General features: G+C 41.8%; 1 protein-coding gene across 1 annotated transcript in view; it reads right to left on the bottom strand.

The window, feature by feature from the left end:
* Positions 1–12,969, bottom strand: part of COL22A1 (collagen type XXII alpha 1 chain) — a 217,508-nt gene that overhangs the window by 116,490 nt on the left and 88,049 nt on the right. The window contains exons 11-12 of the mRNA XM_054281552.1: positions 12,540–12,593; positions 11,770–11,805 (exon numbers count right to left, since the gene is read on the bottom strand). Of these exons, the coding sequence (XP_054137527.1) occupies positions 11,770–11,805; positions 12,540–12,593 (90 nt within the window). The remainder of the gene's footprint in view (positions 1–11,769; positions 11,806–12,539; positions 12,594–12,969) is intronic.

Here is a 12,969-nt window from a genome sequence, read left to right as displayed (position 1 = left end):
AGGGTAAAAGCTGGAAAACTCATGGGTGGAGATAAAGACAGTTTAATAGGCAAAGCAAAAGCTAAGCATACAACCAAATCAAAACAAAGGGAAATTACCCTGCTTCCCATGGGCAGGCAGGAGTTCTGCCATCTCCAGGAGAGCAGGGCCCCACCACAGGTAATGGTTACTTGGGAAGACAAACACCATCACTGCAAATGTCCCTCCCTTCCTTCGCTCACTTTGTACACTAAGCTTGATGTGACATGGTCTGGAATATCCCTCTGGTCAGTTTGGGTCACCTGTTCTGGCTGTTTATCTTCCCAAAATCCCAAATTTCCTCCCCAACGTGACCATACAAAAAGCAGAAAAGGCCTTGGCTCTGTATGGGCCCTGCTCAGCAATAACAAAAACATCTCTGTATTATCAACACAAATCCAAAACACAGCCCCATACCAGCCACCATGAAGAAAATTAACTCCACCCCAGCCAAAAACCAGTACAAGATCCCATGTAGATCCTGCTATGTCTGAGTGCAGATAGTGATGAAATTACAGAAAAAATAACCTTAATTGCTAGATGATTTATTTCATCAGAGTGGGAGAAACTAGTGCACAGATTTTGCCATATCCAACCTCTTAATAATTTTTTTTCTGAAGTGACCTAAAACAGAGAAGGAAGGAATCTGCAGGTATAAGGAGAGATGTAGAGATAGAACAATTCAGTATTACCTGATCCTAGAGAGACATAAAGCACATAAAGGAAAAATTCCTCAGTGATGTTTTTAAGCAATCTACTCACATTTAAATGGTTTTCTTTCCCCCATTTGCAGCTCCTCAAGCAGCTGCCAAGTTTACAAATATTTCTTCTAACTGGAGAACAGCTGTGGCCTATAATCACATATTTTATTTGCAACTCTGGGTTGCAGCCTATGTTAATGAAAATAGAGCAAGCTAAACAAAAAAATAAAATGGGGAAAAGTTAGTCCAAAACACATGGTTAGATTCTCATTTGCCAGTCAAATTCAAATAAATCACTGGTCTCTTCTTTCAGCACACAGACCAGACAACAGAAGACAGATCATTCTAAGGTCAATTCCATGCATTCTGTTTATCTTCCAAACTGGTCTACACCTACTTTTTCATTAGAAAAGTGACATTTTTCTAATCCTGGTATGAAATTAAAATTTCTAACCCTGTCACAAAATGTCAATGGAAGACCTGCAAAAAATCTGCCAAGCAGATCCCCACGAATCACACATTCAGTGTATTGGCAGCTGCACAAACTGGGGGTCTAGAGCCAAAGTAGGAGAAAAAATATTAAGATTTAAAGAGAAACAAAACAAACTGGGCATGATGAAATGGAAACAGAAATAGAATTTAACTGTGGAGTGGTGGCACTTCACCATTAACACCCCCCTCTCTCCTTTGTTAATTAATTTCACAGCATCCCTGTGGAATGAGTAGGGGGTTACAGCAACTGCAATATTGCTGTCACCTCACAAGGGTGATCAGTCAGAGGTACAACACAGGAGAGGACAGGCAAAGGTCCCAGAGTCTGGGGCAAAGACAGAAACTCACTCTAGATTTCCTATGACCCAGGTCAGTGCTTTAACCATAAATTTATTATTTCTCCTGGCTCTTTGGTCTGCATCTACCTTGGCAGCTTGATGCTCATGAAGAATAAATGAGGAGATGATGGGTAGCTGTCCTACTGCTGATCCATGGTTACACACTGGATTGTTAGCAGTGTTTGATGAGTCACATGAAGTGGGAGGATTGAAGAGATGCTGAGTGGGGTCTTCAGGTTCAAATGTCTTAGAGCATTTCCAAGAGACCTCAAGGTCTGGAAGAATGCTGTATCTTTCTTTTCAGGGTTTCTCTATTCAAGGGAACCAACCAAGGACATAATAAATATTTTATTGAAATATACTGTAGATTTAGAGGTGGGGTGGTTTTGAGGGTTTTTTTCTTAGAGAGGCAGGGCAAACACCAGGTCTTCATTAAAAACCAGGGATGATCTGCAGATCAGCTGAGAGGCAGAGCTACACTGGATATATGTCACCTAACTCCATTTTCAAAAGCTGCTGACCAGACAGGCAGCACAAATGACTGCCATTCTCCAGTCCCCAGATGCAGGATTGTATTTGCTGAATAACCCTAAAGCCCTGTTAATATCTTGGCAAATTTGATACCAAAGCTGGCCTGATCTTCTTCTTCCACATAAAATAAGACATTCATCTCAACTTGGACTTTGCTGAAGTAAAGAAGAAGGAAGAAATGAAGGAAATCTTCTCATCTGGGTCTTCATATGATATCCTTATTTAATAAACAGAGTTGTAATGTGGACATGATGCACAGGGGTCAGAGGAAGTCATAGGTTCTGCAGGACTATCAGGAAATCCAGCCTAGTGCAAACAACTGTTTAAATGATAACTATTTGTGGATTTTATGTTTCAAATGTATGAAAGATTTCATTTAATCCATTACATAGAATTCAGTTGTCTCCAAAAGGTACTTTCCCCGGAGATACTAATTTTCAAAAGCTCTCTAACCCCTTGAATCTTATAATGAATGTCATGAATGCCCCCCCATGAGACCAGAAGGGTCCTTCTGACCCTCCATTTTATGATCACAGTTCTTCTAGAGTGCAAAGATGCCCCATTTTTCAGAGATTCCAACAGATATCTTTCTCTGAAGAAACCTGATGCTCCAAATTTTCATTAAAAGAGGTAAAGCAACAGCTGGGTTGTAACTAATTTGACACATGGTCACCTATAAGCTTGGTACTGCAGCAGAAAAGATGCATCACAGCTCACTCATGTGGCACAGCTCTACAATCATCAAGGTCAGTGTAGAGTTCAGAATAACACAGAAACTTCCTAAAGACTTCAAAGTTGTCACTGGTGCCTAGAATCCTGTCCATCAGCTTCATATTATTTGCAGTCTCTGAGAGGCCAGGGTGGTCAGACACCCCTGGCAGCTCCTGAACTTCTGCTTCATCTCCAACCCAGGCTGAGCCAAGTGGAGAATGTAACTAAAGAAAGCAGAGAGCACAGGGGAGTACAAGAGGGAGCTCTTCTGTTTGAAATTCTCCTGTTCAACAATTGCTGAAACGTTCAAATTAAGAAACAGTCAAGAGTTTGCAGAGCTATTTATGATTGAACATAATGAATAGGAGGTAAAATATAATTGGAAACAATCAGTACTATAATCCCACTGCACAGAGGAATAACCTGACAAATACACTGGGCTACAGTGAGTTGGGTTTGAAGAAGTAGGACTAATAGATCCCAAAAGTTCCTTTTTTCATGTTTGCGTGGTTGGGACAAGAGGGTCTTCAATTAAAGACACATTTCCTAGAAACTTTAAAATATGAAAAGTATAACTCTGCTCCAGGAACTTCTTTGCCTTGAAGTACAAGCTGATGCTCCTTACTAGCACCTGACATTACTCAAGACCAGACAAACAGCTTGCCAAGTACCAGAGGGAAGTGTTCATTGAAACAGAAAAGTATTCCAGTCATGTATCATGGCATTGATAAATTAAAGTCCTTTCATCTATGAAAAGTACACAGAAAATTGTTCTAGTCTTGTGGATGAATTGACATATACTGGGTTATACTTTCTCTTGCAAGAATAATCTATAAAATCCATTTCCTCTGCTTCTGGGAAGTTTCTGATGCTTCAGATCACATATCCCTTAACAATTTCAGTAGCTCCAAGAAGAGCTTGTTAGGGCAGAGGATTAATGTGTCAGAGCACTCCAAACTCTGGTGTTGATCTGCTCTTATCCATCTTCTGCTACTGATATTCCACATTCACCCCTCAGTCTATCTTCTGGTGCTTCCCTGAAATATGTACAAAGCTTTTCCTCAGGATTAACTGCATCATCTAGTCCATGATTCCTCTCCTCCTTGAAGAGTCCCTACCTTTAAATCTCTCCCTGCTGATTAAATTTGCCAAATCACTGATCATTCTTCTCACTGCTGTTTTAGAGCAACATCTCTCCACACCTCTCTTTAAATGTCACACCCAAACTGAAGGGAACCTTTGCCTGAAGTCTTATCACCACCTACTTATAACTTGCAGTGATGCACTGCTGTTTACTGCCAAACATACCTGAGGCTGCTCAGTCAAGCCTTTGCCAAAGTATAAATCTCTTTGATCCAGCCAGACACAGGGGTTGGAACTAGATGATCTTTAAAGTCTCTTCCAACCCAAACTGGTTTTTTATTTATGCTATTTCTTTATGAAGTGGTGCTGCTCCCTGGGTCTTTTTACATCTCAGAGGTTATGACAAAGGTCATGATCCTTCTTCCCATTTTACTTGGACACTGAGGTACGGGAAGGGGAAAAGCTCTGGTCAAGATCTTCTTTGGAGCCAGTGACAAGGACAGAAAAAACCCAGTCTCCAGAGACTCAAACCTACTCCCAACACCAAATGTATCAGATATTCTTGAAATAACAACCACTAAGGGTCCATACACTGCTTCAACAGGAAAGCAAACTTTTGTAATGAAAAATCCTCACATTTTCCTCATCTGGCACTTAGTACTATGTGTACATTTGTACTCAGCAGAGCCTGAGACCCAAAACACCATCTTCCTGCCAATGCCAGAGACAGGAGGGCTTTGGGAGACACAAAATCTCAAGGTAGTGCTTAAGAAAAAGGGTGAGAGACCCAGAACAGGAAATTAAAGGTGTCCAGAGTTGCACTTGGGCAAGTCAAGAACAGCATAAAATCCAGCGCTGCCCTGTCCCCGCTGCCCTTACCTGCCCCTTCAGGGAACCCATGACCAAGGCACCTGCACCTTCTCAGCCAGCACAAAACCAGAAACAGCCCAGCAAGAGCTTTGATCAGTGGGAAGGGGAAAACCCATCAGCTTAACTAGAGAGATTAACCAGCAGGGAGAAGGGCAGGGAATGCTTAGGGTACCTTTGATGGACCAGTGATAGCAGCTTGCTTTGTGTGAGGGTTCAGCTCTCTGTGATTTCTTAGGCTTAGAGCTGCACTTCAGAGGGTGTGCTCCAGACCGCTGGGAAAGCTGTTTTATTTCCCACCTAACAGGCAGATAATCCATACCTATCCACTACAATATCACTCTCAGGAGCATCCTCCACTCCAACAAGATTTATCAATTACAGAATCAAGACAATCTGGTTTTTCCCCACCTCCCCTTCCCAGTTTATTTTCAGAAGAAACATGCAGCTGGCAAATCTCTCTCACATGCTTCCTTTCCTCACTGCCAGTGGATCTTGGCAGAGAAATCCTCTAAAGAAACAAGTGCTGGAGACTTTGCAAACTTCTGGCTGCCAGTAGATGTCGTTGCATACCAGCAATGCACCTGCCAGCCAGGGGGCAATGCTGGAAAGAAATACATGTTTTCTAAGTTTATGTAAGGGGGGAAAAAAAAAGGGAACCAAGTTACTAGCACTCTTACACTGCTGAGAATTAAGCTGTCACAATCACAATAAGTATGTGAGCTGACTCTGAGTTGTTTATTGCAATCTGCAGCTGTTATTCTGGGTCACAGAAACCCACAGAATTTATCTAAAACCCTCTAATTATGGTTAAGAAAAAGAACTCCAGCAAACCATGGTTATTTAGCTCTGTAGAATGTGCTTTAACTACAGTTAAGGGGACACAAAAATACTCAGCATGCAGACCAAAACTGGCCACATACACAGGAGGATTCAGAACATACTGAGGAAGGCAGATAGTAACTTTACTAGAACTCATCTTTTAATATGAGGATTCTGAGAAGAAATCACAGATATTAAAAACTCCAGTGAACTGCATGACAGCCTTATGAAGTAGATGAGGTAATATTATACACATGTTTAAGTGCTGGAGTGAGAGGTTAAGTGCTCTTAACCAGTGCTCAGTGGCTAAGAATAGTTCCTGAGCCAAAGAACAGTTCCAGCACCAAAAAAAAAAAAAACCAACAAACTAAAAAAAACCCCAAAACATATATATATAAAATCCCTGCAGATGGTGCTTTCACTTTGCCTTACCAGGTCAGTTTTACTCACATTACCTTTTATTCTGCAATAAAATAGAAGACCTGAGCACTAACAACATGAGAACTCAACCCTGAGGAGGCAACGTTTCCATAGCCACCGTCTCCAGGGAACATCAGTGACAGGGCATTGGGGTTTTGTTTTGTCTTCAAATTTCAATTCAATATTGTCTCTAAACTTGGAGATGTTTTCCCATTTTGTTACTGTCAAGAAGTGCTCACTGAAGGAGCCAGCGTGGATGCTGATGTACCAAGGTTCCTGCAGCCTGCTTCTGCCTTAGCGTCTCTGGGGAAACCCTTCAGCTCTCCAGACCTGGGTAAACTGGGTGGCATTGGTGAGTTTGGGGACTTGGTGACACTGCCTGAACACCACAGCAGCCCAAGCAAGGTCTTTAACCTCACTGGAGCATCTTCCCTGCTGGGCTCACCATTTCAGCAATGAAAAGGACATACATTTCTGTTGAAGTGATATTTTTGTGGAAGTTGCAGGAATAAAGACTATTTCTTGGTTCATGTGAGCTTAGGCCCCACATCATTTAAAAGCTCAGACAACACATCCTGCTATTAGAAGTTCAAGCTGGTTGCTTCCCCTCCTTTGTACTGAAGCTGTTTTCAAGCTTTCACCTCTGGCCCTTGGATCTAAATTATCATTGCCAGCCTGAGTCTTACCTGCCAGTGTGAGCTTTACCTGCCACTAAATCACACACACCATCCTCCTGGTCCCAAAATGCATCCCTTAAAAATACACAGATGACAGCTCTCTTTCTCCATTGAACCAGCTTGCAGCATTTTTTGCAGGCAGAACTGCACTCATTTTCTTGTGTCCCAGGTTGCTGGATGCTGATCTAAAGGCACAGAGCTCGTGCTAATTTGGTAAGTCCTGCTGACAGCACAGCACAGTGGGGAAAAAAGCAACAGGGCTTTCAGGTCAGGCCTTTGGTATATTCAGCTGCCTCTGGGCAGACAGAGCACTGGGCTGTGTGTGGAGACACTGTATCTAACAGAGCAGATTTCCACAGCTTTTCCAGAAGCCCTAAAAATGGCAGTAACTCCAATTTGGAGGAGAAGGGAAGGGGAAGCAAAGCCTCTGTTAGAAGGATCTAGTGGGCAAAAGATACAGAGCTGGAGGGAAAAAGGCTCTTCAGCTTAATTTTGGGTGAACAAAAACTAGCTGCTCTGCTCAAGGTCATTAGAGCCAAGTTCCAAGTCTGGATGTCCCACAGTCTAGCCCAGAGCCTAAACTATCTGCCTGCTTTTCCTTTCTATGCTTGGCCTTGCAGTCACTGCATCTCTAATAAGTCAAGCCACTTCAGAGATTTTATTCTCCTTAGAAATACTATAATAGTCCTTCTGCGTTTCTATCAGAGTTATTAGCATGAAAAAAAAAAATGCTAGGAGAATATAGACTTTATCTACTAAAGTTGTTTCTCATATTCATTGCTGCTTGTGTGAGTATTAGCATGAAGGAAAACAGATAAAGCACACAAAAGGAAAGCTTGGATACTCTTGGAAACTCATTAGTAAGGGAAGTCTCAGTGCAAAACATAATGAAACCTTCACCCACCACCTCTGCGAAAGATGGGTGCTCATGCTTAGAATTTTTTTCCTCTGATTAATTAGTTTCCTGTGGAAAAATCATCGTAGTCATCACTTGATCCACTTGTGTCATGACACCTTTTTCATGCTTCCTGCTCTTCTTCAACAGCTGTGAATAGTGTTGGTCTAAGCCCTGAGCAAACTATGGAAATTTCTGTCCCTTTCTGGGCAACAAAGGTGTGAGGAATATTCAAGAGTTATACAAAAGTCTAAGAATAGCTATCAGCAGTCAAAACAAAGGTGCAGTGAGCTCCTGGCCCATCTGCCTCAGTTCTCCTCATGGGAGACCTCTCAGACCTGTCCTGTCACCAGTTACATTTTGCAGAGCTCCACTGACATCCTGAAGCAGAGAATGTCTTTGTACTCACTAGAGGTTTACAGATGTCTCTCTCTAATTAACTCATATGCACTGTTTCAAATAGAAAACTGTAACCTCCAGAACAGTCTGCAAAGAGGTGTTTCAATACCTGCAGGATGAAAAGCAACTTCATTTTGTTCATTTTAAACTTGCTATAAGGTAGCTTGGTTTGCCTTCCCTTCAGTTTTATAACAAAAGAAAGGGTGAAAAATAATTTCCCGCTAATATCTCCATACCACTCAGAGTTTGACAGATTTGTGTCTTACTCCCCCTAAAGTCATCACATTTCCAAGAACCTTCCTGCCTGCAGAACCTTTTCAGTGCTCTTGGCCTTTGGGATGCTGGAAGGGTGTCTCAGCACCACTGCATAATGCTCAGTCCTTTGCAAGACAAAGGCAGAAGTTTTTGAGAGCCTCCCAGTTAAATTTTGCATGGAGGCATTAGAAGGGCTGGCTCGTGATGTGGATGGCTGTGCCCCAGGAATGCAGACCTCATGCTCTACAGAACCTCCCTTGTCAGACATGAATTCTCTGACTTTGATCAAGTTACTGAAACCCCCTTTTGCTTGAATGGTCCTCAGAAATGCTCTCCAGCTGCTCCTGCTGCCCTCACTCCTCTCCTGCCCCTGCTCCTCTTGAATCAATAGGGATTTGAGAGGTGAGTTATAACCCTTCCAGAACCAGCCCTTCTGGTTTAGCAGATAGCCACTTGAATAACCTCCAGAATAAAGCTAAAGCATTCCTTTTCATGGTGATGAGGCTACAGAATTGGATATTTGTCCACATATGTCCATCAGTTCAACAACAGAAGCATTTGCAAAAGTGAATGAACACACAGTAAAGGGACACAGATTTATGAGCAGAAATATGACAGACTACATCTAAGGTGAAAGGGATTAAGAACTCCAAGGGCTGAAAGATGACAGTAAATAATGGATATTTAAGATCCAATATAGAGCAGCAATAGGTGAATCCCACCTCTCCAGGAAATCCACTTGGGAGTGGTTTACAAGAGCACCTGTAGATGCATTATGGTATTTTCTCTTTTTTTATATCTGTGCACAATAACTTGGCTGCATATGCATGTTTCTGTACAAAAAAAGTATCCTCCATCATTCTGAGCTATTTAGGCCTGGCAGAACATGCCAGGCTGCTGCTTGAACCGTGAGTTTCCTGGGTATAAAAGTTACACAAGTCCTCATGTCAACATGAATTAGGTTTTCAGCCACAGCTGCTATTATCTCGGAGTTTGCCACTAATGATGTGCTTGACATGTTATATATGCTAATACAAGCATCCTTTTGGCTTTAACTTGGTGATATAACCAAGGTGATGACCTGGAGAAGCAAGGCCAGTACCTCTCCTGTCCTTCTGGAAAAGCACAGGATTTTCCCTCTGACAAATGCCTCAGACCTCACATAAATGCCATACAAACAGAACTTGGCAACAGTGTGGTCTGACAGGTGTTTGGCACTGGCACAGCTGGAGAGCAGGACTGTAATAAGGGGGTGATTTTAATCTTGTCATCTCGGTCTTTTCAAAGGTGTGACCACTTTGTTCCACCAACATTTAGGATGTGAGCATCATCCTTTTAAAGGATCCCATAGCACATGCATGGCAACAACCACACGGACTGCAGCTGTTAGTGAAGTCCAGCATCTCTGATCCAGCTTTCCAGAACTGGCTCTTACCCATATAAATCAAGGAAACAAACCTGTCACAGCCAAAGTGAGAAAGAAATAAGAATTCCTGCTCATGCATCCATTGTGGAGCAGCAGGCCAACAAAGGAAGCACCTGAATCCTCTCCTTCCAGGTGTTCTCCTCTCTGGGAAGGTTTTAATTTCACAGGTTATTCTACTTTGATGGCAACTGGTGTTGCAGGCACTTGCAGCCCTGCTCCCTGTGGTTCTGGCTAGTTCTTGGGCACTGGAACAGACTGTGCAGGGACATGGTCACAGCACCAAGCCTGTCAGAACTCAAGAAGCATCTGGATTGTGCTCTTAGTTACACAGTTTAGTTTTAGTCCTGGAAGGAGCAGGGAGTTGAATTAGATGATCCATATGGATTCCTTCCAACCTGAGATAGTCCATGATTTTATGATTCTATATCCTGAGGCTCTCTTTAATCAAGCCAGCAGCATACAGCTGATAAATCTTTGCCCTGCACCAGGAACGGCAGTGACACTGAGCCATTGGGTTACATGGGGCACAAACACCCTGGGTCCCGTAAACCCTCCCTGAACAGATGAGAACAAGCTGCCCCAGCTGGCAGAGGTACCAAATAAGCACAACAAGCTGACCATAAACTCAGCATCCTCCAAAGCCTACACATTTCTTTGGGCACTCAATGCTGTTTGGCTACTCCAGCTGAAGAAGTTCTGCTCATACTGTGACATCTCTCTATTTTTCCCCCTCCAGACCTGCAGACCTATTTGTCTATGCATGAAAATAATACAGAGATAAATATATTTTCTGACATTTTTCTGTAGAGTTCAAAACAGAAGAAAACAAGAACTTGCTTCAACTACAGCACAACTAATACCATAAACATTATGTTTCCCACCACACTGTTGGCTCTCACCACCTGACAAACACGAGCTGGTTTCCAAAGGTTGAATCCTGAGTCTCAAAGGCTAAATTGTGTCTGTCAGTGGGAGGACTGCAGGAAAATGAATGCAGAGATGTGGTTTTTATGGCCCCCATGTTTCTAGCCTGGCTCAATAAAATTTCCTGCCATGAGCAACTGGCATTTCGATTGTAATTTCACATGATGAATTACCACTATATACAATCAATATATCATAACCATAGAAAGAGCAAATGCGAAGCTGCAATGGGCATAAATGCCATGTTCTCTCTAGTGCAGCATTCTTCCTTTCCAATCACAATCCAATAGTTTGAAATTCTCTGAGCAATTGAGTAGCCACAGATTCCCTGAAAAACATCTCAACAGATTCCTAATCTCATTTTCAACACAAACCTTGACTTCTTCCTCAATATGTTCGTCTCCTATCCTGTCAATCTTTTCCCATTGTTCCTTGCAACTTGAAATTTCCCTTTGATCGTAAGGAAAACACCCTCAACCAGGTGTGATACAGAGCTACAGACAGAAAGAGCTCATTCTCTTCTGAAGTCTAGGCATTGAGACTTTTTTTTTTTTGTGCAGAATGGAAAGTTTGTAGCCAATATTGCCTTGAAATCACCATCTTTTTAAAATGTAAATTAATCCAGTCCTGCTACTTGTTTCCCACTGTTGATCACCAATGAAAGAGTTTTCCAAGATAGATAACACAGAAATTTTCAGCGGTTATTCCGTATCCTCAGTTTTAACCTCCAAGTCTTATTACTCTGTCCTGCCTAATATTAGAAGTAAAAAAATATTCCAGCTTTTTTTCATTCAGTTTATTAATGAACTGATCCAATTGGAAGAAAGACTATGACAGACTCCTCATAAGCCAAATTTAATCCTGCTGAAAAATTCAATAAACTCAAAATTATGCTTTCTTTCTGTTTTTCATCCTTCCAGCCAATTTCTTTTGTGCATTATCCTCCACGAACTCACTGCTGCTTATACAAAGGAAAGATTATTATTTGAATTTGATCAGATTTTCCATGCTCAATGCACAAAGAAACTCAAACAACATGAAGGGGAGAAAGCAATGAACACTCTAAAGCTTGTCTGCAGAAAGAGACATAAAGGTTCCCTACAAAGATCCAACATCTTTTGTATCCTATGCACTCCAAAAGCAACCTCTGAACTACATCAGGCAACAGCAAGCAACTCATTTGTTGAGCCAGTGAAGGATTAGATCTTACCTTTTCTCCTTTCTCTCCTATGCCATAGGCTTTGCCCTAGAAATAAAAAAAAAAAGAGCTAAAAATGTAAATTTGAGAACGAGGGCATCAAACAACACTACAGATACATATTTCATATTCTCCTTGTTATGCATCCAAGATCTATCTCTCTTTATATATAGACATACAAGTCACTTCAAAACTACTATAGGGAAAGCAATTTTCTTTGGGCATAATAATTCAGTGACAAATTAAACTAAAAACTTATCCCAAATTCTCCTACTGCAGCCAGAAAAACATCTTATTTTTTATTCATGGAAGAGCATGATGTTACATTTCCAAATGTGAAGTTGCCAACAACACTTACTGGTATGAATTTTACATAGGGTTAAAGATTTTTTTTGCCTAAAATCTCAGCCTGGCATTTGCATTAATTACAGCTGGGGGAGGCTGTGTCTTGGTCATCTGAATGTAAAAAGTCAAGAGAGATTTGCATCTTCTTTGTGCTCAGTTGCCTCATATTGTCCCCCAGCAGACGTGCAGCTGTGGTAATCGAGTGCATCCAAGTTCCATATTTAATTAGAAGGTCAATATTCAGTCAATTATCAGCTGTACCCAGGGATGAAACCTTCATCTGCCCCTTTCCAAGAGAGGCCAGTGAGTGCCAGGGAGATCAGGCTCCTCCTGGGATTGGGCACACAATGCTGTGAACAGGTTCTCACCATGAAGGAGAAAACAACTACTCACATTTTCATCTCCTTTAGCAAAATCATTGGGTATTTCTTACTTACTGACTCTCCTTTTTCTCCTCGGAGTCCAGGAAGCCCTGGGATGCCTCTTTCTCCCTTGAAACAGAAAATGTGTTAATATCACATAGTTAATTCATTCCTTTCTTAGACATAGAAGGAAAGTGATGCAACAAGGGTTTGACTGAAATAATGGACACTTTTGGTTCCACCAGTCTCTACAGCCAAGATTTCAGCTCCTGCCCTAAGGACTGGGTGTACCTAATTGCATGTCTTGTAAACATCCAAGTTTTCAGATTTATTTTCCCTTTTATTTTTCATGTGAAAATACTGGCAGAAGCCTTTGGAGTGCACTGGCAAGGCAGAGAGTTTTCTCCTGTGAAGTACTTCAAATGCCCTTATTTTTTATTAAGAGAGGAAATATTTGCAAAGGTGCTTTGCAGAAGACCTCGAGGGTACATGCCAAAAATGCGCA

Source organism: Melozone crissalis, unplaced genomic scaffold, assembly GCF_028551555.1.
Source record: "Melozone crissalis strain CALT ecotype California unplaced genomic scaffold, PUWL_Pcris_2 ptg000002l_1, whole genome shotgun sequence".
Classification (NCBI taxonomy): domain Eukaryota; kingdom Metazoa; phylum Chordata; class Aves; order Passeriformes; family Passerellidae; genus Melozone; species Melozone crissalis.
Note: the sequence above shows the minus strand (reverse complement) of the source record. Positions and strands in the feature narration are given on the sequence as shown.